The sequence below is a fragment of the Diadema antillarum genome, unplaced genomic scaffold (genome assembly GCF_040938485.1).
Source record: "Diadema antillarum isolate AM-2024a unplaced genomic scaffold, OU_Dant_1.0 seq00000409_RagTag, whole genome shotgun sequence".
Classification (NCBI taxonomy): domain Eukaryota; kingdom Metazoa; phylum Echinodermata; class Echinoidea; order Diadematoida; family Diadematidae; genus Diadema; species Diadema antillarum.
In genome coordinates this window covers 538,187-565,176 of record NW_027271396.1, presented here as the reverse complement: position 1 = coordinate 565,176, position 26,990 = coordinate 538,187, and the positions used below count along the sequence as shown (strand labels likewise).

Below are 26,990 nucleotides of genomic sequence, written 5' to 3'. Positions count from 1 at the left end.
ATTGTGTGTGCATCAAAAGACAAAATACTACAAATGTTATGAGTCTTCAACGATTCTCTTCAGGGTTCACGCATCAGGCAGGGTTCAAAGGTCAGCGGCCGTGACCTCTTCGGTGATGCCATGGACCAAGGCTCAGACGATGAATTCCCCAGCACCCAGACACAGCGAGATCTTGATGATGAGTTTGGAGATGTCTCGACGTCAACATCGGTGATGAGAAGCACCTCGAGCTCGTCGTCAGGCAGGATGGAGAAAGATCACAGTGGGGCTTCCTCTGGTCTGTCTTCTTTCAGTTTAACCCTTTGAACACTAGTCCTGAGTATTGTCATGAATATGCATTTATGCAAAGTAAAAAAAACAAACAAACTGTTCAGCCCATGTTGGGGCAGAGGATGGATCAAAACTGGGGACGATAGCGCTCGAGGCGAGTGAGGAATAAAGTTTTGTCGTTACTTACATGTATAAAGTCTCGTATGGTGGTGGTGCATCCACCATACTAGACTTTATAAGTAACAACTTTGATTGTTTTGTTTTGTTATTTGTTTGTTGTCAGAGAAAATATGTGTGACATGTTGTGCCACCAATATTTTCCTCCCCTCCAGAATGGTATACTCGGGCAGGTCTATATAGGAAACTTGTGATGTAGCAAAATCAGGTTGTCCTCAGTGGGTCAAGCATTGTCATGTATTACTGTACACCAGTGCAGTTTTCTAAAAAAAGGCTCTATTGAGGATTAGGATGTGACCAATACCAACTTCTGTCGAACCATGTCTGGAATTACTGTGTGTTGTTGTTGTTTTTTTTTGGGGGGGGGAGGGGAGGGGAGGGGTGTGTTATGGCTTCTTTACTTCACAATGTATACATATATGCCTGTTGCACAATACTTTACAAAGTGTATTGAATAAAGTTTGATGAGATAAACAAAACTTTGGCAAATCTGGAATACAGTGCACTCCTAGTATAATGAACATGGTTGTAACCAAATTTTGCTACAATGAAGTAAAAGCTTCAGGTCCCAAAAGTGTTATTTATGTGTCTGTTTATACTTGATTTGTTTGGCTTTAACAAAATTTCCATATAGCAAAAGAAAACTGCTAGTCCTGAGGACTTTGTTATATTAAAAGGGAGTCGCACGTAATATGTCATCTTTATAACCCTAATACCACTATTCCAATAACTAATCAAGAATTCAAGATTGGATACCAACGATGTGTTTTGAGCTTGTATATGTCTAAGTTGCCTTCTCTTGTTTGTCAATGTGGAATCAGGATATTAGAATGTTGCCAGAATATTATCCATGATGTAGAAATATAACAGAAGTGACATTTCTTCCTGCTCCTCTCATATTTCTTCATAGAGTCATACATGGTTGCCTTATTTCAAGATTCTTACAACATTTTCTATTTCGCATTGAATGGCAGGTACCCACAGTTTACTGAGTGTAGACAGACTAAGTCCAGAGGAGCAGCTGGCCATCCGATGTGCATCCCTGCTGTCAGCCTGGTGCTGGTCACCTGATACCCCTACCTCTGGTCAGCTGACCACTGCTGCTGGGAGCCGAGGGGTTAACAGAGATGTTGTCACCCAAAAAATCCTTGAAGAGCTTGATGAAGAGGTAACGTAGCTTGTTATGTGAGGAATTTGTTTTTAAGTAGGAGAGATGAAATTTCATGCCTAGCAAGGTATTGCTTTGATGCATTGTACGTTATACTGATCAAAATCTTGATTTATTCCTTTTTGGGGGGTGGGGTGTTATTTGAGAAGACTATGAAATTTTGATAAGGAAATCAAGTATTTTGTCTTTATTGTACTAGGACCACAGTGAAACTTAAGTTTGGTGTGGAACGAGAAGAGGTATTGATGTAATTGTTAGCGTGATGGCTGTCTTATTGTGTCTCAAGGGTTCTGTTGCTGAAACTTTGTGTTTAAATGCAATTCCAGAAATTAAAAAAAAAAATCCTCATATTGCATGCAACTTTACATTTAAACACAAGTGCCTTTGCTGACAAAGAATTTGTATTTTATTTTTGAGTGCAGACATAATAAATGCAACTGTCCTAAGTCAAGCACGAAGTTGTGTTTAATTTATCCAGGCCAAGGCCATTTAAAGAAAAATAAATGCATTGTCACCACCATTATGCTAGTACATTTTGTATATAATCCAAGATGGCACAAATCCCTTGTAAGGAATTTTCATTGACTGCTAAGGTTTGTGATGAATTAGTTGCTACTTTAACAGATTCACAATAAAGTAAATACATTGCAGTGTTTGCATTAGATCTCCACGTTCATTCAAATGGATTGACTTTGATTTCTTAATTTTTGTTGTGGAATAAAGTGTTACCTATAACTACTGGTTTTTGTTTGCAGAAATGGGATGAATCCAGTCCATATGGAATTCAGCTGGTGAGAAAAGTACTCCATTTTAGTGTTGAACTGTACAACTAATAACTATACCATCTTGTGTTAGAAACCTTCATTTAGAATAGTTGTCCACAAAGTGAATGTGGTTGACATGTGTGTATTCTACAATGCTGACTAAATATGAGAAATGAAACCTGAACTGGCTTGAGTATTGATTTCCTCCTGGTTCATGATAATACTAATAGTCTTTTTCTTTGTAGGGTCAATTACTAGGGATGTTGCGTGCTGGCCCATTTACTGCACATCATGAATATTGAGACATTGTGTGGTTAAAAAAAGAAGAAGTAGAAAAAAAAAGGGAAGTTTATGGACTGCAAGCCATTGATAGCAGATAAAGCCAGAAGTGACTCTATTCAAGACATGACAGTTTTGATGTTCAAACCATGTCAGAGTCAGCAGTCGGTGTAACCATAATGTACACTTGTGGTTTCAGTGGGCAAAAATGACTTTACCCGTGCACGCGACTTTGTGTAGTGTAGTAAACAAGTTATCAGAGTGTATTTTCTTAATTCTATTTGTTTAGTACAACAGGCCTATAAAGAGTAGCTGTTACTGCTTCTATTAAACCATGTGACTTTATGCATTCAAGTCTTGTTTTAGACTATGTAAGAGGGAAATGTTAAAAAAAACCAACTGCAGTTGTTTATTGAGATAAGCAACTATTTATAAGATTCATGATTCAAAATTTACATGTGTAAGATTCAAGAATATTTTGATATTGCAGTACTGTATTGACCTGTGCATCACAGGAATATTGTAACATGCAAACATTGTTTACTGTGTGTGTGAGTGAAGCAGTGCGTGAATTTGACATGGCTTGACTCTTGATGAGCATCTCACTGTAATTCTATAGGACTGATATTGAGGGATAGTGGAAAACTGCATTATGTGTTGAGGATAAGCTTGATGAATATGAATTCCTCTTGCAGTTCTTTGCAGTGGCAGCAAATGTTGCATTGGACTGGACCAGAGTGGAGGACTCAGAGCTTTTGTCTGTGCTAAACGCCTGGAGGTGAGGTTGCCTCTTTCTGTGTAATATATTTGAATCTCAGTGTCTCAAGTTTATGAATTCTTAAAGATGAGATAAAAGTTTGCTTTCAATCTTGTGGTCACTACAACACTATCCTGTGAGTACTGCTGTCATTATTTCAATTTTCATTATTTTGCTATAATTGTTATGACTCATAATCATAATTATTCAATCACTTCATTATCTGTTTATGCATTGAGTACTTTATTTTTTGATGCATGTACAGCTGTATTTCTGTACCGATTAATACAAGTTTGGCAACTGCAAATAAAACATACAACAAAATGTTGACTTTATGTATGAGGAATCAAACATGTGCTTGCAAAGGATGACTTTTCTTTTTCTTGTTGGATGTGTCAAAGAGTTTTTATAGGCATGGGTCAAGATGACCATTGGCCTTTTCTTTAGACAATAGGATAATCAGAAGACTTCACAGTAAATTATGAGTCATCGCATGATATCCAAACTCTGTGATGTAATCTTCTTCAAGTTACCGTGATGTTGATTGACAGATGCTTGGTTCAGCCATTTTGTCTTGCAGTGCAAGTAAAATCAGCCATTGCATTGTCCTCCAAATATCCTGCAGAGCGCTTGTTTCAGCCAACCGCAGGGTCCAAGAGGTGTGTCTGGAGGCTCTCAAGTTCCTTCACGCTGTCAGTCCTCGCCTTTCATCCACGTCAGATGATGACATGGTGTCGTCAGACATCCAGGAATCTCGAGACGTGGCCGTCTTCATCTTGAATGCATTCTGGTCTCTTCTCTCTCTCTCTTCTGTCTTGTTGCTGTATAAGCTCTTATTTTCACGAGGGTTTAATTTCCCAAATTTCGCAAATCGCAGTTTGATTGCGAATCAACACATGAAAATGTCGTCATGTGCTTGGGGAATATGCATCTATCATACTATAGTGTCAGTGTAGATTTGCAAAAACAAATCTCGCAAAAATGTCTGTGACTCGTCATTTGCAAAAATATCTGTACACGAAAATAACAGCTCATACAGTACTTGTCATGCCAAAAAGATCAAAGTTTTGCTTGTCTGTTTGTTCAGTGGCTTGAAAAATTAAAAATAGTGAAATGATGTGTTGTCTCTAAGAGTAGGATAAGAATTTTTACTCCTATCTTATTCATCTACTGGTCTTTTATGTATCCATTCACGAAACACAACACTTTCTAGGCAACTTTCAAAGTTTGTTGTAAACCTCCAAACAATTTTGTCTTGATATATTAAATGTAAGATGTATCGATATACTCAATCAGGTGTATCAATGCAAAGGTTACATGTGATTGCCATGATTATGTTACAAACTTGTGTTTGGAATGCACAATTATTATTCCTTAACTGCTTGGTTCAATATGTGCACTTGATGGTAAAGAACAAGGCTTGCTGGGCAATTTTATGATTGGTCAACAAAGCATGGTTAGGTTTTTGCAACATATTTGGCATTTCAAAACTACAGTGAAAACAACACATAGGATGCAGACACTGTGGATGATTGAATGTAGTCTATTGAAGAGGGTGTCCTCTTGATTTGTTGAAAATTATGGTTCTTTCTTCATCAGTGCGTGTCGCGTTATAAATCAATGCTTTTGAGCACAATACAACTCCACTTCCTGCTTCATGTTTACATCTAAAGGCAACTAAAGTTAACCTACTCAGCCCCTGTGAAACGCCAACTGGCAGTGTGCATGGAAGCTTTCATCAGGGCTGACCCTGAAGGTCAATGGACTATAATGAGGTCAAAGGGCAGAGAGAAAGGTCAAGGAGACTCTGATGAGAGGTCAAAGGTCAAGACAAAGTTCCCAAGCCTCCTGCGGGATGGTGCCCATGAGATTCGTATGCACATGACGTCAGCTGTGGGCTGGTAAGTCTTCTGGCAAATCTATTTGTTGTGACAACGTTTAGAGAGTTGGGATCAAAGCTACACTTTCATGCCCCTGCTTTTTCATAACTCCAGTTTCTCTTTGCAGTCATGATGAACTCTTTTGATTCATCCCCCTTGCGTGGGGTCAGTTTTGAATGAGTAGCTATAGTAGCTCACCACATCTATTAGTTCTGTACTAATAAGTGTTTTTCACCATTGTTTGTGTGTGTGTTTGGTGCCCTATTTCTAAAGTAGTAACTACAGAAATGAACCGCTTTGTTCAAGACGTACATGTAGGGATGATGCAAGGGAAGTGAGAATGTAAGGTTAAAATTCAAAAGACTCTGAACCTTGTGAGCCCCATTTTTGTTTTCACACACCCCCAAAAAATGCAGTTAATTCTGCTTACATTGAATCTCTTGAGACTAGAAAACAAGAAGAAAGCTTTGACTAAGAGAAAATTTGACATATGCAGGATAAAAAAAAAAACAAAAAACAAAGGTAGAATGAAGGATGGTCCCTGGAAAAGTTGTTTGATTTAGGGAATATTTGACAAATGTGACTTTAACATATGCAGAGTTTGGTGTAATAATATTCCTTGTATGTTGCATGTGTAAGAAGGATGAAGCAGTCACTTTAGCCAAGCTTGGTAGGTATCTTTAGTGAGATGAACTGCTGGGGTCTGATTTAGGCATGGCAGACAGGAATACATGATGCTAGGAAAAATGGAAATGATGTACTGTATTCGCCGTACATTTTGCAAGGTTCTTATTTTCATGACTTTCGTTAGAGGGGTGCTATTCGCAAATTTATCAGCCAATGAAATTATTACCCAATAACTCTCGACATAAATGTGATGTTCATGTCTACATTTAATCTGTGGTCATTACTGTACTCCACAATCACAAATTTAACCACTCATGAAATTGTCAGGAAGTCCAGATTTGTGAAAAAAATTAGACTTGATAGATATATGGCATATACAGCACTTGGGTAGCCTTACATTGGAAAGAAGCCATGCTGTTGAATGAGATGAATTCAAACAACTGCTACATGGAGTTTTTAATGTGACTGTTGTTTTCCAGCCTCTTCTATAGAAGTCCTGGTCATCCTCACAAGTCAGACATCCAGAATCAGGTCTTTGATACTATCTATCAGACTCTGCAGGAGGCCATGGAAATTCCTGTAAGTCTCTGCTTTTTTGTTTTGGTTTGTTGTCAAACTCTTCCATTAGAGAGAGACAACAGTGACAAGATTATTTTTATATTGTGTTATTCATTTGTGTGTGTGTTTGTTTGTGCAATGGTCAGTACTTGTAATGTGTTTGACAGCAGGACCACATTAACTACATTAAAGCCACAACAACATGCAAACTCAAGAGAGTGTATCAGTAGTTGTGATTTACATTGGAGATTGATATAACAGAACTACAAACAAACTCACTTAAAGCAACGGTTTGCTGGATATCAATTGGCTTCCTCGGGTGAATGAAGTTTCCGTAGAAGAAATAGCCTCATGCTACAATGTATGTGAGATTGTGTGAGGGCTGTTTCTTATATTGTATCTTCATTCACCCAGGGAAACCAATTGATAATTAGCAATATGTCACTTCAAATGAGTTCAGTTTATTTCCAGTTCTTTGATTTAGATATTCATCATTATTTATTTCCAGTGGATGAATGAGAAGAACTTACTTCAGTTTATCAGTAATTGTATTTAGAAATCATTCAAGTTCCATTGTCCTTAGATTCAGGTTTCTCAATTTGATATTATGTTACAGATGGTTAAAGGTTACTTCCCTTCAAGTTGTACAGCTTGTACATGTATCATTCATTCAATAAAATTATTGTGTTGTATCTCCTTTATGTGCATTCTGTAGTCTTACTCTTCAACTGTCTCTCTCTTTCTAATATCATATTTACAAACCAAGACTGTTCATCTTTTTCCTCCCATGTGTCATTTATAGGATGGCCTCACTGGATCAGAAGCAAGGGAGGAGGCTACGAATCGTAGGGCCAGTCTCTTACTGACCCTGGCTAACATTGTGGTCAAGAGTCCAGTTTGTGAGAAGAAGGCCATCTTTGCCCTGCTCCAGACCACTCAGATCAACCAGATGTCCACTACTCTACTAGCCAAGGTCAGTGGGAGTCAAGGAATTTAAATCAACAAAGATAGTAAAACAATCCAATATACGTACTAAAGTGTGTTATAACGAGCCTAGTTTAAAGGGATGGTACAGTATTGGTGGAGATGAAAATTGGACTTTTAACTTTTTGCGAGATACCAAGAAAACACTTACGAAATAGTACAGAGCATACCATTTTAAGAGGAATTTAAAGTTTATGTGATGAAAATCGGGTTTGGAATATCTGAAACATCCAAAAACAAAGTAAAAGAAAGCGATCGTAATAAAGTGTGGGTCCCACACTTCTTAGAATCGCTCTGTTTTTGATATCTCAGCCATTTCAAAATCAATTTTCATCAAATAAACGTTGAATTCCTCATGGAATTACATGCTCTTTCATATTTCATAAGAGGTTTCTCATTATCTCACCAAAAAATGTTAGAAACCTGAAATCAGGTCTCAACCAAAACTATACGATCCCTTTAAATAAGAAATTCAACATAACCAGGTACATAGTTTCATTTGGATAGCTGAAGCTGATTATTTTGACAATATACCACAATGTCTTGTATGCATGAAGAGATATTACCTTCAAATTCTCTCAAAGACAGAAATCTTATTGCTATGCTTCAAGTTGTAAAGAGTATGATTTTATTAAAGTCTGCAAATGAAGTTAGAAATATCCTCAATCTGTGTAATGTTTGCTAGGTTTCATTAAAACCTCCTCCAGAGTTGCCAACCAAACAGTTTCATGGATTCCGTATAGTACCTCCATCCAATCCATCTCCAGATTTTTGGCATTTATTTTTACTCTGAAAGTTCTTTCTTTATTTTTGATTTTAAATATTTGTCATATTAAAGCTGGCAGTGTTGAAATAAGTAACATGCATAGAAGTACATTAAAATCTGACATGTGACAGGTACCCCATTACTAAATACATGTTTTTCTTCCTTTAATTTATTGATTGTCTATGTAAACTTTAAAAGAATGATTTTTTGGGGGTTTTTTTTTGTGTGAAATGTGTTGGTTAGTAGATGCTTCAGAACATCAAACTAGTAAATAGTTAACTTTTGTTTTGCCTTGTGTTACATATCTACCTTTTAGGTGTTAGACTGTATCGCCCAAAGCATACCATCCTGTGAGTCTGGGCTGGAACTCGCCAAACTGAACCTCAGCTACCTGGTATATCAGTGGCTGCAGGAAAATTATGTCATTGGGAAATTCCCGTATGCCCTCCTGGGATGTTCCTCCACCAAAGACTTCTTAAGGTGAGGTGCTTGTTGGCATGGCAACAGCTTCAAACAAACATTCTCCTTGTTAGCCATTCAGGAGTTGAGTACACACTATGACATTTGTGGTCATAGAGGGCAGTATGCCATCGAAGAATTGCAAACTTTTATTATGTAATGCAAACCTACCTATACTCATCAAAGCATAATCAGGAACTTGCTTTACAGCACTGATAGTTTGTACTCCAACAAGTGCTAATCTACTTTTATTTTGATGTCATTGTTCATGTGTTCACCAGAACAATGTATATTAGCATGTTTACTTTCGTACCTCCTTTTTTGCAGTACCAGAAGAATATGTATTTCACATTCATCTGTTCATTATTATGTACAATGTATGTTTGTTCCCCAGTGATGTTGGAATGATGTCAAGAATCTCAATTCTAACTGTTTGTCATCTATGACCATACATACTTCTAGTTTATTGGAATGTGGTTATAACTACCTATTTGCCCTCAAGAAAAAAGGTATAAACTTTCTACTATTGTGCAACTGCACATTGCAACATATGAGTCATTATATTTGTTCATTTTCTTTTTGATGTCTTGCAAACTTCTTCATCATATAAGACAGCTAGCTTGAGTTGTAACAAGGCAAAGTTTTCTTTGCTTTCAATGAAATATTCCAGGAAACATCACACAACGATAGTACCACACCTGGCCACTAGGAAAGAATTTGATGTTATACAGTCCATCACAGAGGACTTAAACATGGAGCTAGCTGCACTCCTGAGGGCGTCCTTCCCTCGGACCATTGCTAGCCTCCTACCCTTACTGGCTCACAGTGATGAGAGTGAAGAAGACAAGGGAGACCAAGAAGAGAGAGCTGCTTGGGCTGTGTTGTGTCTTGGAGAGCTGGAGACAGCCATTGGGAAAGATGTGAGTCTGTTCTCTGCTTTCAACATCTCCATATCTTTGTATATTTACAGGATGTCATTGTCCCTATGAAATACAGCACTTAAGATATATGTACAATGTTTCATATTTATAAGATGATTCTTATGCTCCTGAATTTACCTGATGGTGTACTTCTTTTCTAAAGTAATAATTTGACTATGCAATGTGTGTAATTTCTAGGTTACTCATTGTTGGCAAAGGAATTTCAATCAAAGTGCACTTTCAGTTATAGTGCTCAAGCACAGAGGTGTATGAAAAAAAAAATGGTGAGAATCAACTTTTGCATGGTATCTCTTGATACCCACAAGTTTCACCACTTATGCTGTTCATGCATATATCATACTGGCAACCCAGCCAGTAAATCTTTAATATTTCTAACATGGCATGCAGTCAAATTTCTCTTGAGCTGAATTATGAAGCAGTCAATATTTGTTTTATATACCAATCAGTGCTAAGACATCACCAAGACCTCCGTATGATTCCATACTGGCTACAGACTAACTGCATTATTAGGCCCTTACAATCCCCCCTACACAATCTGATTTTCTTTAGCAATCAATGTCACACTGTTCAGTAAACATAGTATATTGGTGACATTTTATACGGCCCTCTCAGATTGGTCAGAAATTGAGATACTGTTTAGTCTTTACAGTTATCTTTTGACTTACTCCCAGACTCGTGATGCATGGATCCATACCCACCTAGACTCCATTGTGGTGGAGCTTCTCACGATGCTCCGTGAGCCCTGTGGTGGATCCAGCGAGTCTTCCAGATTTACCACCGACTGTGACCCTGAGCCACACCCTCCTTATTTTTCATCCTACGTCATCCAAGCTACTCTGGACTACCTGACAAAGTGTCACGCTGGAGGGAGTTCACTCACCCTTATCTCACTCCTCTCTAAAAGCCATGTGAGTTTAGAAATTTGCACTAAGGTAGAGGCCAATGTAATCTACAAGACTGTATAGTTAGATTTTTCAAATTTCAATTTATGTATTTTATATTAATTAATTTATGCTAATTTATGCAAAAATATATATTTTTTTGCCTATAAATCAAAAGATAAAGCTCCAAGACTTCTCATTTTTCTAATTGTTATATGAATTAATTGCAAAAACACAATTTACAGTGGGAATAGGGTAAAGTTACGAATGACTTACGAACGACTGGTGATCAGTTCTGATGTGCTATACTTATCAGAATTTCAATAATTCAGCACAAGAACTGATCACCAGTAGTTCTTAAGTTGTTTGTAACAGCTCTGTGAAACATCCCCCAGTATGCATAGCCAATGACTACCAGTGACTTTCATGACTCATAAATGTCATGCATAGTTCGTAGTTGATCGGGAAGCAGACTTGTAAATTTGCTTTAATTTAGTGCAGAGCACACCAGGCATCTTCGGCTGAGTGCATTTTGAACATACAAACATACATCTGTACAAAAGCTTGCCTGTGAAAAGGAAGATTTAGCGCAGCCCTTATAAATGTGACATGTTGGGCTCACCTCTCTCCTTACCTGTCTTGTGGCTAAAGTAGAGTTATTTACAACTAATTTGTGGCTTTAAAAATTTTACCTATAGCTACAGTGTAACTTGTGACTGTGTTGCATAAACGCTGCCTCAAGTTCATCTTGCATGAAATGAAAGCGTACTGTAAAACATGATATTTTCGCGGCATGACATTTTCGTGAATTGGAGCCGATGGCCTTTTTTGCAGCATGAAATTTTCGCGAGTTGCCTCTAACGTTGCCTCTCGCGAAATTCGCGCAATTAAAATGCACGCGAACATTCCTCGTTTTACAGTAGTCACTTGAAATGCATACACATTTGTCCTGTGATATTGCATAGCAAGTGTAATGATATGATCCCTGAGTTTTGATCAATTTATCATCACCATACAGGACAGCATTCAGAAAGTGCTTCTAGAGCTCCATATCCGCATGGCCAAGTCCTGTCAACCCCACGAACATCACAGACTCCTCCTGGCTTACCGCCTCTTTGCTCTACTCCTGGTCCGAGAGCTGGGCACCACCTTGGGTGGTTCCTGGGTCTTTGTGCTGCAGGACCTGGTCTACACGATAGTTCATACCATCACCAGGAGTCAGACTGGGAGCCTTGAGGGTTTAGGGGTGGGGCAGGTTTCAAGCCTGGTCCCACCCTGTCTAGACCTCTTACATCGTCTCAGTGAGGTCGCCATGGAGAAATGCACAGATGTAAGCATGCATAGTTGCTGGAGATTGGGGACAGCTGAACTCTAATTTCCCTTTCTGTTTCTCTATTAAGAAAAGACTGCTATACTCCAAAATTCCTTTCCTTAACCCATTGAGGACGGTCTGATTTTGCTACAACATGCATTTCCCATACACCCCTGCCCGAGTTTACTCGGGACTTGTCCTCATCTATAGGTTAAGGCCATTTGCATAAATTCCTGGGACAAAGCTTAGGCAGGTGTATGATATCTGATATGGTAAAATTTTGGTCTATCATCTTTTCCATCTACACCACAATTATAGTTCATGTTCTGGACACAGGTTGAGTGTACTAAATATCATCATGTTGTATGGTAAGGTGAAACAAATTTTTTTCATCAAATTGAATGTATTATAAAAGGGTATGAATTTCCAAAGTTTCATGTACATGAATTTTTACCAAAGAATAATATTGGACATTCACACATATGCAAGGTAGATGAGGGGATGATATAATCACCCTACAATTCTTTAATTGATTGCTCACAAAAAATAGTGACAATAATTTATTATTTACTTTTTTTGTCAATGATAAAGTAGCAATGAACTCTTCAAAGGTTACTATTGCTTGGTGATTACAACACTTGATATCAAACCAAGGATTTCATTATTTGTTATGTTTCATTTCACAAAAGGAAATTTGTATGAATATTTGTGTTGAGGTCAGTGGAAGATTTATTCATTGATGGGTGCAAAGTAAACTAGGCCTGAGAAGTAAGTATGAATTGACTTCAGAAGGTAACAGGTGAATTGGAAAAATGCTGATGAAAATTGATGAATCATTTTGATTAACTCTTTGACGTTTTGTGAGATTTCATTTGATACAACCTTGATAACTTGTAACCATTGCAAGCTTCTCACAATTCCAGGCCTAGAAGTCCCATTTTCCATGTTTGTTTCACCACAGGAATTCACCAATCACATCAGTGTCATTCTGAGGGCTGTCGTGCCATTGGTTGAGTGTAGTGATGATGTCATCAGCAGAGAAGCCAGTTCATTGGTCCAATTACTCGTTGAGAAGAGCAGCCGCACTCAACGTGCAATGCTGCAGTATACCAACCCTCTCCCTGCCAAGATGCGCAAAGCGAGGGCGCTTCTTGCACAGTCGTCCCGAGATTCTGAGGTACTTGATACTACTGTAACTTGAACTGTAGTGAACTCAGATAGTCATTGGTTGATTTGACTTGAAGTCTTCTTGGCTGTGCTCTCTTATTCTGTCTCAAGAATAAGTTGTCTCATCAACTATTTTGTTTTGTTTTGACAGAATTTTATTTGTTTATATGTAACATCATAACTCAGAAGAAAGTAATGTGCACCCTAACACGATAATTCTGTGTGTTCCTACATGTAGCTCTGACTTGCCCAGCTGTTTCATAAGCAGTTTGTTGAAATACCAGTCTGAGAGCAAATGAATTAATAAAAGAGTGAAGAATGATATGACACTATGATATTCATAAATGAATGATTAAATGAGTAGATGATGAATAAAAGAAAATGACTGTAAAGTAAGTAGGTTAATATATTTAGTTAAAGCGTTGCTCCAGTCCAACACCAAGGCCATTGTGTGATGCAAATTGAAATAGGAGTGTTCACTGACAGCTAGTTTTGGGATCTGTCTGCTAAATGACAAAGAAACCTCACGAAATATGATGTAGGGGGAAAAAAAGGTATAGTGACCATTGTTGCACTGTTTCTAATGACTTTGATAGGATTTGTTTCTCTCTTGTGCTTGTTATTGTCATGTATGATGATAGTAAATATCATTTATAATGTTAAGCACTTGTTACTTAACCCGTTGAGGATGAGTCCTGAGTATACTCGGGCAAGCATCTATGGGAAATGCGTGTTGTAACAAAATCAAACCGTCCTCAACGGGTCAAGTTTCTATGTATGTACCAATGACACTTGCTTTGATAGAACTGTGACTTCAGCCAGGAGGTCAGCTATTTTCTGAGGAGTGGTGGTCAGCAGGGTAAGGGTCACACCCCTGAGGGACTGGACAGGCTCCAAGGTCACCTTGCCTCGAGAAAGGCAGAACTGGCCGAGCTGCTGACTAAATGTGCAGGTACATTGTAGTTTTATACTAGACAGTCCAATAGACGGAGTCTATGCTCAAAACAGGAGTATATTTTAGTGTGTATGGCACTTCTTAATAATGGCTGTCTGTATATAAGACACAAGCACACACAAACACACACATTTACCTGACATAAACCCTAAGGATGCAAAGCAACTTGGGGATGAATGTGTGGGATCACTGAAGTGATACAGCTCTTTGAATATGTAATAAATGCAAACAAAGGGAAACTGACCAAAAATGTATGTATTTCATATGTGAAAAATTGAGAAAAGAAAATGGAATTCCATTGGGATTTGAACTCAAGACATCTGGATGCTAACCCAATGCTCTACCAACTGAGCTGTATGAATAGGAAGTCCTTGTACAGTGTACAATGTTTATTCCTAAGCGTATCCGGGCAATTACCCCCAGAGGGCAATTACCCCCCCCCCCCCCCCCCCCCCCCCCCCCCCACCGGCTAAATACTGGTTAGTGGTAAGGTAAGGGTTAAGATTAGGGTTAGGTTTAGGGTTAGGAGTTTGGGTTAGGCATAGGATTAGGTTCAGGAGTAGGATTAGGATTAGGGCCAGGGGAACTGTTCGGGGTAATTGCCCAGGGGGTAATTGCCCTAGACCCATTCCTAAGTAATACTGTTGATATACTTTCTTGCCTTTGTAATTTTGTGTAATATATACTGTACAATCCCTTTCCCTTCCAGGGGACTCCAGCACCAGTCTGCTGCCAAGGCTCATCTGTGAACTGGTGTCAATTTGTGGCAGTTGTCATGGCAACCCAGATAAAGAAGCCCAGATGCTGATAAGTGGAGCTGGTAATTAAAGTATTTCTCTGTGTGCTACATTAGGTATGCTGGGAAGTGAAATTATTGTTTGTCAAACACATGTAAGTGCATTGCACTCTGTTGAGTGACAAATTTGTGATCATTTGATTGAAAGTTGTTTTTTTCTCCTCCATGTGAATATCAAAGTGAACACCATGCAGCCATACAAAGTGATGAGATTGGTGTTCTGAGGTAGCAATGGATACCTTGCTGTGGATGCAAGTCCAACCCTTTGCTCCTTTCAAGCAGGCACTCCTCCACTTTCTTCATCCATTACATAGCAATCGAAAAAGAAGCTGTGTACAGCAAACAGAATAATGTTGAAGCACATGTTGCAGATAAAGTTTGAATTGTTACACTGGACTGGTTGATAGTAAACCTGCATTTATCATTAATATCATACCAGTCAATAAACCATTGATATCTATTCTCAGTGATCCCAACAGTTTGGAGTAGAAGTGATTTATGATACTGTTTCAATCTTTGTTTTATAGACATAATTTTTTCTGAAAAAAATGCCCCATAGAGTTGCACATCAAAAACAAATGGCTCGAAAGACATTCAACTAAGTCAGCACATACATGTACATGTCAATGCATACACTGAAGAGGCATAGAGAATTAAAATGATGAGATGAAATGCCACTACCAGTTTATGCATGAGATGCATTATTTGTATTTTTTTTTGTGAATAAAGAAAGATACTTTACTTTGGGGTTAGGTGATGCAAAAGGACAAATTTGTGTTTTGGCCTGACCTTTCACCTCTGTGTTAGCCTAGGAATACATTAGATGTGAAGGAGACTCTATGTCCTCTGTCTTTCCAATTGTCAATCTCATTGCAGCCAAGTGTCTAGGTGAGATAGGAGCACCAGATTTGTCCATGATAGCCATCAAGACCGGTCAGCAGGAGGACAATGCCAGCTATGGGCCAGCGGTCAAGGCCTTCCGTGAGGCCGGAGACACTGTGGGAGCAAGGAATGCTATCATTCTTCATCTGTTGAAGGATTACCTCACTGACCCATGGTGAGAATGATGGCCTCATGATGAGATGTTTGCACAGATTCATTTGCTTCATTTCATTATCATTTCATTTTATTTCAACATGGTAATAAAAAGGAAACTTGCTCAGCCATCGGCTGTTATTCTGCATGTCCGTGCATGTATACAATATAACAGAACGAAACATAGATTCAGTAACAGCGTATAGCAATGATTGAAATAAGAACAAAAAAGAGAGAAAAAAATCACGAAGAAAAAGAGAAGTATATCTACATATAACATCATATGAATAAAAAAATACAGTCATTGACAAGAGATTGATATAAAACAAATGTCAATAGTACTCATCGCGTAACATAATAGGAAACGTTATGATAATTGATATGATGTATGATTATGATATATAATGCAGTGGATATCAAACTAAATTGCTGCTGTTTCAAATGAATTGGTTCAGACAGCATCCTCCTCCATTCTCTTGATGAACTTCCAACTCTTCCCAGACCCATCTCAAACCTAAGGCTAACACAGAACATTTATATGATGTATTTGTGTATGATGACTAATATTGATAACTACTGGACTTTTTAACTTCCCTTTATGTACATCATTGTTCTACATGATTTTTACTTGCATTCACCTACAGTAGTTTCAAGTTTTACACATGATGTTAGCCTGTACAGCAAAGGTCTAAGATAAACTGGTAGTGCACAAGACTTCCATAAAGAGGCCCTGTATGGACCCTGACCAGTAGTCCAAGAGTATGGAAGCACATTGTCACTTTTTGCTGATACAGGGATCTATAGGATTTCATTTAATGACTTGATTCTAGATCTTTTTTGAGTAAATGTACATATATAAACAAACAAACACATTATTTCAAAGTGAGTTGAAACAAAGAATATGAACCTTAAAATGTAGGATTTACTAGATAGGATTAAGTTGTGTTTGCTACATTGATGCGCAGATTTGTTTAGCATTTAAATTGATTAATACAAGTGTAAATGTCATAGAATATGTCGTAGAGAGTGAATAAACTTTCTCTGATTGCATATATAAAAAAAATAACAGACGTTATATGTGTAATTTTGTAATTTTCAAAGTGTGGACACCATAGAAGCATCAGCTAGCTGTCTGAAAAGCATCTTGGCCACACCAAGTGGTCGCCAGTTCTATGAAAAGTACAAGGACCTTCAAACGGACCACCTCTTGGCTTACTTGCACCCCTTTAGGACCCCCAAGAAGAAGGTGAGAAACACACAATAAAATTTTTCATCTTGCCCTTTTGTAGCCCAACAGATTGTCCCTCTTTTTTTTCTCTTTTTTTTTTTTTTTTGAAGTCTTCATACTCCACTCCTGTAGTCTAACAGGTTTTGCTCTGTGCCTTTAACCCATTGAGGACGAGTCTTGAGTATACTCGGGCAGGGCTCTATGGGAAATGCGTGTTGTAGCAAAATCAATCTGTCCTATGATAAAAATGTGCAGATACCTGCTGTGGCATATGCTGTATCCCTTTGACACTTTATGATGCTGTTTCAGAGTGTTTTGATATTTGCAATGCAAAAATTCACTGCGTTAGATTTAGCATTTTTGCACCAAAATGCTATTTTGTTACCTCATTTTGTGTCATTTTTTAAGTAAGGCTTTCTCACTCATAGGTAACACTATCCTATGATTCACAAAGTAGGTTGTTACAGCAAGAGTCCACTCAGTAACCTTGAGGTTGTAGTAAGATGATTTAGCCCTCTAATTCTTTCTCTGAAGATTAGGAATATCCTTTGACAAGCACACATACCTGAGACAGTGACATTCACCAGCATTTTTTTCTTGGACTAGCACATGTCATCTTTTGTAAGGCGCAGTTAAACTTTCATCTGCCCATGTTGTCATTTGTTTCCTCTTGATGCACATACAATTTATGTCTTTCGCTACAACCACAGGCTGCAGCTCTCCCTTCTCTGGACACCAGTGATGAGGCATTCATTCACAGTATCTGTGAGGAGTCGCTATGGCAACCAGCTGATGGTAGCCATGAGCATTGGCTGCGGAATCTGACGGTTGCTCTGCTGCAAAGCGGCGGAGTGAGGGATGAAATTCTGAGACTGCTGGAGCCAGTGTGTGTTGCCAAAGTAAGTTGGAATCTTGAAATACTTATGAAGTAATGAATGATACAATGTCAGTCACATGATCGATACAAAAGCATCACATGATCCAAACAAAAGTGTCACATGATCTCGACTCCTCAGGATTTAATGAAAGAAATGTACAGATGTATCATGGCCAGTACCTCATATCTTTTCGAGTTATACATTAAGCTCTTGAATGACAATTTGGCATGAAAAGGCAACTCATTTAACTGTGGCTGATTACATTCTGTCTTTTGCTTCCCATGCTGCTTTGAGTAATTTACAGTCCACAAGTCATTCCATGTTCAAGTGGACATTGATGCATAGAGAGAAATCTAACCAAACCCTTAGAATATAAGTTTTGTCAATATTTAGTTTTATCATGATACATTTCGAGTTTCTTTTTCTTTTTTTAGACTTTCCTTTGACATGCCATGGTGGCTTCATTTTTGTGGTAAGACTCCTTAGGATTTAGGACAGGACAGGACATCACTTAACTGATTATCTAACCATTAATCAAAAAAGTCAGTTTCACCTAAATTTGAGACACAAGGTCTTGTCACCCCAGCGATGATATGCAAGTGGGTATTACTATGTAGGTGGTAATGTACAATTTTTGATGACTATTGTGTGACATGTTATGTGCAATTTTTTGATGATTATTGTGTAACATGTTTCAAATCTACAGCATGATGTATAATGTTCCCTATGTGTCTCTCCTGTGACAATAGGTGGAGTTTGCTGAGAGGGTATTCCCTTTCCTCATCCACAACATCCTAGCAGTCAACAACATCGTCTATCGCCAGATTCTATCAGAGCAAGTCAAAGCAGTCTTTGCTTGCTTCACTGAGTCGTCCTGTACCCGTGGCCGCTCCGTGACCCCCATGCCAAGCTCGCAAGGTATTTGAACATGTGATCTGCATCTTCCTGCATTAACCCTTTGAGGACGAACTGATTTTGCTACAACATGCATTTACAATAGACACCTGCCTGAGTATACTTGGGACTTGTCCTCAATGGATTAAGCACAAGGGATTCGGATTCTGATTCCAATGATAACGAATGATAATGATGTATTAATGATAAAGATCTAAGTGATTGATATAGAAGGCCGTATGAAATGCAGAATCCACAATTTTGGATGTACGCTATAGGCAGCTCAGTAATGAGATTCAACAGAAGTGTATGTTCAAATGTAGTTTGCATATCTATCCTAATACCAGGGACCTGTGTTGCTTTCCATTCTGATTTTCAGACTATAGAGGGCAGCCTTTGGGTCAAAGGTCAATCAAAACTCTCCTTGATACAATTCACTATTTGAGAAATCAACCGAGGAAGAGTGGGTAAGTGTTCATCCTTTTATGTATTTTCCTTTTCTTTTTATGCCTCCGCAACGAAGTGGCCGGAGGCATTATGTTTTCGGGTCGTCCGTCCGTCCGTCCGTACGTCCGTACGTCCGTCCGTACGTCCGTCCGTACGTCCGTCCGTACGTCCGTCCGTCCCGTTTTGTTTTTGTCGATATCTCAAGAACCGTGTGGTGGTTTTACATCAAACTTGGTATGAGGGTATATCCTTGGGGGATAATACTTTGTGTGGATTTTAGGGTCACAGGGTCAAAGGTCAAAGGTCACAGGTTATTTTGTGAAAAAAAAATTGAAATTTCATGTTTTTCTCCATATCTCGCAAATGGTTCAAGGTATCTTCATGGAACTTAGTATATATGCTTGTACCGATGGGCAGTGATTATCTAGGGAAGTTGGGGGTCATGGGTCAAAGGTCATGGGTCAAAGGTCAAGGTCAACTCCTCAAAATATCACTACTTTCCTTATATTTATGCGATGAATGAAGGTTTTTTTTTTTTAAAACTTGATGTATACATGTATTACCCAATATATATTCTGTGGGAAGTTTCTTGCCAAAAGGTCAAAGGTCAAAAGGTCAAAGGTCAAGTGAAAGTGCTGAATTGCACTTTTTCCTCCATATCTCAAAAGTAACTCAAGGTATCATCATGAAACTTACATATTTATGCATGTTCAACCTAACAGTGATTCTCTTTGGAACTGTGAGGTCAAAGGTCAAAGGCCAGGTTTAGATAATGCTATTTTCCCATTTGATACTGAAATTATACTTTTTCTCAATACCTTGAAAAATTACTCAATGCATAAACTTATAAAAGAGTCAAAAGTCAAGTAAAAATCATCAGTTCCCCAAATACCTGCGCTCTGACATTTTAATCATTCATCCAATTGAACCTAGTTCTAGGAAAGTGAACATTCAGCACATTTGTGTCAAACCTGTCATTTTAATATTTTGCCAATTGTTTGAAACTGTCATCACACATTGTCAAGACATTGTACTATAGACCTATTAGGAGAACCATGCATTATGGCGGAGGCATATCAGTCGCCGTAGCGATATATCTAGTTTGCTCTGTGTATCTATCTTTCTACGTGTATCTCTTTGTATTTCTCTTGGTTCTACTTTTACAAATTTTGTACAGCGACACTACCAAGATACCTGTTTATCAATGTATTGTGTTTATTTGTCATCATTGAGGCAGGAGAGAGAGAAGTGAAAGTAAAAAAAAAGAAAAAAGATGGTAGTCATGAGGGGATTTGAGGAAGAGCTATTTTTTGATTACCTCCGCCAAGGGAGGAGGTTATGTTTTCATTACCGTTTGTTTGTTTGTCCATGTGCAAAATAATTCAAAAAGTTTTCGACGGATTTGGATGAAAGTTGCACGAAAAGTTGAGGATGACACAAGGAACAGATGATTAAATTTTGGTAGTGATCCTGCAATTTTTATGATGGATTTTATGAAGGATTTGCGATATTTTGGCAGGTAGGGTAAATGAACTTGGGATTTTAAGCTGCACATTTTTGAGGTTTTCACACGCGCGCTAAAGTGCATGCTCTAGTTTCTGTGAGGACAAGGCGTGTTGCGCAGTGGAGGGTTGATGACATAATAAATGGCTTCTATACTCCAGTATTGGGAATTCGAGCAATTTAAATTTTCAGCATGCATATGTATGGGTGGAAATCACTAATCTATATGGAAGAACAAGATCATTGGTAGATATTGGCTGCTTGGCGGAGGTCTTCACTCTCAGAGTGCTTCTCTAGTTATTATTTGTGACATAGTTTGTCAATCATCTCTAGTCAAGTATGAGTTTGCATTGGTAAAATACACAGAATTTAAGTTCTGAACAGAGCCTAAAGATGCTAATATTGATGGGATGGAAAATTAAGCAAAGTTAATTATTTTTTCCACGGAAATGCCAGAAGGTCAAGGATCATGTTGGATGACTTCACTGAGATGACACAGTCATACCAGAAACAGTACTTATGATCCTGGAACGACGATCTGTGATGACCTGTGATGCCATCCGTGAAAGTGTTGAAGGGGCATTGGTATACACAGGACTGAATGTACTGCATTAATTTGTGTTGCTGTTAAAAACATGTACAGTGTATATGTGTAGTAATTAAAAGGATCATATTGACAGTGATGATTATTATTTCCCATGAATGCTGCCTCTTCTTTAGTCTACTACGGCTGCTACTGGTATTACTACAACTGCTACTCCTAACTGCTGCTATTACTACTACTACTACTGCTACAATTATTACTACTACTACTCCTGCTACAAAAATACAGTGTATCTTATATTTTATTGTTGTTTCTGTCAATATTTTGCAGTCAAAAGCGTTTCACGCCATGGGATAACAACTTCTGGCTAGATGTGGACTATCTGGTTGTAGCCAAGGCAGCCCAGATGTGTCAGGCCCATTTCACCTGTTTACTTTACTCTGAGATGTGGTGCAATGCTCAGAGGTAAAGATACTGACAATGAAAGAGAAAGGTTTTTGGTAATATTATGTGTATGTAGTCCTTATCCAGATCATTGATTGGCAGAAGAGCCTAGAAAGAGGAGAATTGAAGAGGGAAGCGACATATGGGGGTTGTAAGGAGGGCAAAAAGTGAAGAGTGGGGGACAGTAATGGGCTTGAAGTTGAAGTTGTACTAGTGGAGACGGTATAGAAAGGAACAGAGAGAATGGTAAGGAAGAATAGAGTGAGAATCAAGTACGATGTTCAGACATCGTTGGGAGTAGAAAGATGAAATAGAAAGGGAGGGGAAGAGGGAGGAGGTTTATGGTGTGACTGTAAACCTTTCTGTATCATTTACTTCACCATGCAAACCTTCAAGCAACACAGATACTGACAGTGGTCTTAGAAAGTGTCTTTGGTGCAGCCACTGCTCTTCCAGAGGGGTTTGCTATTAGTACTCCCCCCCCCCCCCCCACCAGCTTTGAAAGGTTTTCCCTTTACAGCTGACTGAAGGGGACAGTGTAGATATATCATTTTTGTTAAGGGATGCATGCAGTGGGCAAGAAATAAACTAAATATCTCCTTTTGCTTAGCTGTTACTTGTAGCTGTATTCAGTGTACCACAGTTTGCCATGAGAGCTTCTGATAATGACTGCCAAGTTTGTGTTAAATGGTCCTTTTTAAGTTAAATGGTTCAAATTGTAGAATTCTAGGATGAGAATTGAAGGGAGGTATTTTGTATGTTCTTGAATCGAATTGACTAATTTTACATTAAACAACTCAACTTGAGTAGTGGATAGGAAAGCATTTAACATTGTTCCCTTTGTGAATGCAGGGTAAAGTCAAGATTTTAAAATTGTTTGCTTTCATTTTTTTCAGGTGAATTTAAGGCTGCCATTGCCTTGTGAAGAGTGTAAAAAGAAAACAACAGAATTATTTTCCCTTTTTAGTGTCTTATCTTGGGTAGCTTTGGGGAAAGAGGGTTTTCTTCTTCTGGTTGGTGTGCTTGATGTTACTACACATATCAGACTCAGCAGTTAAAGAAAATAAAATGACACATTTCATCCCACGGCTGAGCATTTTAAAAGTTTCAGGTGAAAATACAATGATGATTTTCCCCACAGGATGGAGGGGTCATTGTCCACCAACCCAGTGACCATCGAACCCTTCAGCCAGGACTCTGGGGACTCCGTCTCACTGGGTTCCCTGGCCGGAGAAACGGGCATCAACGTCCAGAGCCTACTGATGGAGGCGTTTGGGAGCATCGGTGAGCCTGACAGTATGTACGGCTGTGGCGCTGGCCGACTGGTCAATACAGATGCAAGGTGCGTGTGTCTCATAGTTTCTGTGTATTCATTGCCATGGCAACAGTGTGTCAAGTCCCTGTGTACTGGAGGTGGATGTTCCATGCATAAAATCAATGGAGTATGTCATTTCTCAGAAAGAATGGGCTAGTCAGGGGCAGGTCTCGTGGTAAAGTCTTAGATTCCTGTGTTGGTAGACTTTTGCATGACTTCCACTGAGTGCGTCACCAAAGTATTAGAGCATGCTCACTGTGTGCAAGCTTACACAGACAATTATGTGTCACCTCCATTCAACAATGATTGAAATGGAGATAATATTATAAAATGCCTTGCATGTGTTATTCAAGAATACAAGAATATAAAGATTAAAGTCATGAGTGACTGAACATATCATTCATATAAAAACTATTATTCTCAGGTGTCCATAATTGAGTGAGTTATTATTTTATTGACATATGGTATGCAATTTGAATTAAATTTTATGGACGTTATCCCTGTATTGTAATGAGTAATGGTGTGTTTCAAACCCAACATCAAAATAAAACAGCACATTTTTATGCAACAACAATCTGATATCAGGGACATTTTTTTGACCTACAACAGTACAAGCAAACAAATAACAGTAGCGAGCTTTTGATATACGATGTGAACAGTAAAAGTGACAGTATTAGGCTAAAAATGATGTTCTGCACATGTTTGAGACAGCTGTTTCCCTTGTTCAACCTGGGAGGGTGGGTCATCTTAGCGTGTGTGTCACAGATCTTAAGTTTGCTCTTTTCTCCACAAGGTGCATAGTTCTTTCGGTAAAGAGCATCTTTATATTTAAGTTAAGAATCCTGGCTTATATTTTTCATTGTAAATTCGTTGCTTTGATTTGCTCTCTGAAAAGTGGATACATGAAACAAGGTATGAGTGAGAAATCAAGCAAATTAGCTGGCATTTCAAGAAAAGTGGATACTACCAACTACTCATGATGTGTCAGAATGAAGTAAACTGTGCATTGTCTGGTCTTCTCGCTCATGAATGAAGATGGACTACGATACATCAATTTGCTGTAGCATTTTATCATTCAGTTAGAATGTCCATCATATCTTGGTTCCCTAGGATACACACCTATGAACATGTAGCATTTTATTATTCAGCTAGAATGTCCATCATATCTTGGTTTCCTAGGATACACACGTATGAACATGAGAGAGAGTGGGGAAAGGCGCTAGCAGCCTACGACCTCCAGATGAAATCTTCAACCAATGAGAACTCACAGCTTGGTCTCCTACAGGTAGGCTGGTTTCATTTTCTACACACATTGAGGCATGGTTTCTCAGTTTGAATCGGCCCAAAGATTGCAGATATAAGGTCAGACTTGTGTTCCATACTGTCTGCATTGAGACCAAAGGGATACAACAACCTGAACAAGTGGCCACGCTTGCGTATTAAAAATGACTGTCATTATAGTGTTGATATAGGAGGATTGGGCAAGTTATTGGAAGATCCTGGTTTCTCTTCTTTTGTTTTTTTGATATGATTCGTGGACATACTATCATGACAGAAAGCTGTACAGGCTGGAAGAACAATAAAAGAAACAACATGAATATACAAATAAGGATTTTTTACCAATATTTGCTTGCATTTCAAACGGATCATATGCTTGTTAGTGTTATGTCATATGAGAATCAAGAGAAGAATATGATAAAGTATTGTGATGTAATGATACATTGTGTAACAATTTGTGTGCAAGATAAAGTTTGATCTCAATTTTCACATCTCCCTGTGTTTGTGTGTGTGTCCCCTCAGGCCATGCAGAACTTTGGTTTGACGAACATCATGCAGACTTACTTAGAAGGTCACAAGTCTGTTGGGGGTCAGGACTACGACCCCGCCCTGGCTGAGTATCAGTTTGAGGCAGCCTGGAGAAACTCTGTATGGGACCTTGACATTGAGGAGAGGTAATAGTTGGTTGGTATAGGGTTAGTAAGTTTAATCTATTGACACATTCGTTCATGTCTTCATTTACTTCCAACAACTTCATTTGTCTCTGTATGTTATAAGAGGGAATGATATAGGGCTCAGCTTTGTAAATGTAATCTAACATTAAAATGTTTTAGGGTTGGGTGAATGTGAGACTTGTAGTCAGCACACTCCTCATGAAAATAAGAATATAGATGGAGAGCAAGAGAGGCATATGAAATAAAGCAGGAGAAAACTGTAAGTCACATCAAAGCCTTTTTCTGATAGCTAGAGACAATTCGAACAAAAAAGAAAATATGAAGGCACAGTCAAGAGAGCTGGATGCTAGCCCTCGAAGACAAACAAATCTACATCTTCCAATATCTCCCCCCCCCCATACAATGTATTTCTGTGAGGGTCACCTGCCATTTCTCTTTCTCATTTCTTCATCAACCCTCTCCTGTCTCCACCCTCTCCCAGCCCTGCTGACAAAGACTCCCTCAGCTACCACCATAACATCTTCTCAGCCCTGAGCAGCCTTAGAAGTCGGGACAAGACCTCCTTTGACCGGTCAGTAGAGAGGGCATCGTTGGGTCTGGCCCACCAACTGGCTGAGGCCAGCATGGAGAGTGTCCAGCACATCTACCCAGTGCTGGCCAGACTTCAGGGGCTGGTAGAACTCCAGGATTGGGCTCCTGTGGTCCTGAGGTAAGATGCAAGGAGTCCTTCATTTTTACATAGCAGTTTTAGAAATAGGGCATGATGTTACATGTTGCTTGTACCCACCTTTCCTTGTGTGTTTACATGTTATTAGTGTTTTCTCTTTTTTCAGTATAGCACATGTTTTTATTTATCATTCTTGTGTGTACCTTCTGCAGGCAGCTTTGAAAATCATTAAACCGTTGAGGACAAGTCCTGAGTATATTCGGGCAAGCATCTATGGGAAATGCGTGTTGTAGCAAAATCAAACCATCCTCAACGGGTTAAAGAATGGGTTTGCATGAAAATTTTTTATTATTATTACTACAAAGGAACTACTGTTGATTTCATTGTCATTCGTGTTTGATATATTATTATTATTATTATCAACATCATCATCATCACTGTCTTCACTTTAATAACTACCATTTTATGATGTTATTTTTGTTCATCTTGTGACAGTGGAGATGCTGACCCACAGCCAGTCCTGGCTAAGTGGCGATCCCAGCTAGTCCTCATGGCCAATGAGTTTGACTTCAGTGAGCCCATCCTGACCCTGAGATCCACTCTCTTACACATGGTTCCCCAGGGTGGGGACAGAGATAGACAGCAGGCAATGCATGATGGGATAGCTGGCCACCTCAAGACTCAGATACAGTGGGCAAGGGATGCTAGCAGATTTCAGGTCTGATTCTAAAGACTATTATACAAGTCATATTTCTTTGTTTACTGTTATCGATTTTACAAGATTCTTCTCTTATGGGATTGAATTGATGGGATGTAAATAAAGATAGCACACAATCCTCGCCTACGACTTCATTTTCTCATTTGACCCGTAAACTTGACAATATATCAATCAATCACAGGGATAAACTAGACAATAATAGAATGTGAGTGTGTCAGGGGATAGGGATGGGGCAGACTATGTATGAAGTGTAAATGAGTGTATTGAGTGGATTTAGGTTGGTCATGTTTTCATTGCAGGTGTGCTGGTATATATGGGACCTTTGTTCTTATTGTCTTTTTTTTAAAACGGTAAACTGCAACTTATTAAGCTATGTGCAGAGCGTTTCTCTTGTGTTTGTTTTGGTGTTTCTTGGAGTTAAAGAAAAAAAATAATGTCACATATTAAAGAGGATGGCTAGTAACTGATCATTGGGAATCAGTGGGAATGCTGGGGGGATGATTGTTCCAATCCTTGTGGGATTCATTTAAGAGTACATTATATATCTATTCTTGTGTGAACATTATTTGCTTCAGAATGGTCTCGTATTCAAGTAACGCGCAGTTTAAGGCCCATCACTGTACA

The 26,990-nt window shown here is 38.7% G+C and overlaps 1 protein-coding gene across 1 annotated transcript in view; it reads left to right on the top strand.

Moving 5' to 3' along the window:
* LOC139732291 (serine-protein kinase ATM-like) overlaps positions 1 to 26,990 on the top strand; it is a 64,991-nt gene that overhangs the window by 23,982 nt on the left and 14,019 nt on the right. The window contains exons 19-44 of the mRNA XM_071643163.1: positions 64 to 277; positions 1,422 to 1,615; positions 2,371 to 2,406; positions 3,354 to 3,436; positions 4,041 to 4,205; positions 5,089 to 5,316; positions 6,402 to 6,501; positions 7,283 to 7,453; positions 8,547 to 8,710; positions 9,360 to 9,609; positions 10,302 to 10,538; positions 11,530 to 11,841; positions 12,785 to 13,000; positions 13,795 to 13,942; positions 14,655 to 14,765; positions 15,618 to 15,798; positions 16,878 to 17,022; positions 17,715 to 17,903; positions 18,632 to 18,800; positions 19,156 to 19,243; positions 21,601 to 21,735; positions 22,856 to 23,056; positions 24,209 to 24,314; positions 24,830 to 24,981; positions 25,463 to 25,690; positions 26,144 to 26,366. Of these exons, the coding sequence (XP_071499264.1) occupies positions 64 to 277; positions 1,422 to 1,615; positions 2,371 to 2,406; positions 3,354 to 3,436; positions 4,041 to 4,205; positions 5,089 to 5,316; positions 6,402 to 6,501; positions 7,283 to 7,453; positions 8,547 to 8,710; positions 9,360 to 9,609; positions 10,302 to 10,538; positions 11,530 to 11,841; positions 12,785 to 13,000; positions 13,795 to 13,942; positions 14,655 to 14,765; positions 15,618 to 15,798; positions 16,878 to 17,022; positions 17,715 to 17,903; positions 18,632 to 18,800; positions 19,156 to 19,243; positions 21,601 to 21,735; positions 22,856 to 23,056; positions 24,209 to 24,314; positions 24,830 to 24,981; positions 25,463 to 25,690; positions 26,144 to 26,366 (4,446 nt within the window). The remainder of the gene's footprint in view (positions 1 to 63; positions 278 to 1,421; positions 1,616 to 2,370; positions 2,407 to 3,353; positions 3,437 to 4,040; positions 4,206 to 5,088; positions 5,317 to 6,401; positions 6,502 to 7,282; positions 7,454 to 8,546; positions 8,711 to 9,359; positions 9,610 to 10,301; positions 10,539 to 11,529; positions 11,842 to 12,784; positions 13,001 to 13,794; positions 13,943 to 14,654; positions 14,766 to 15,617; positions 15,799 to 16,877; positions 17,023 to 17,714; positions 17,904 to 18,631; positions 18,801 to 19,155; positions 19,244 to 21,600; positions 21,736 to 22,855; positions 23,057 to 24,208; positions 24,315 to 24,829; positions 24,982 to 25,462; positions 25,691 to 26,143; positions 26,367 to 26,990) is intronic.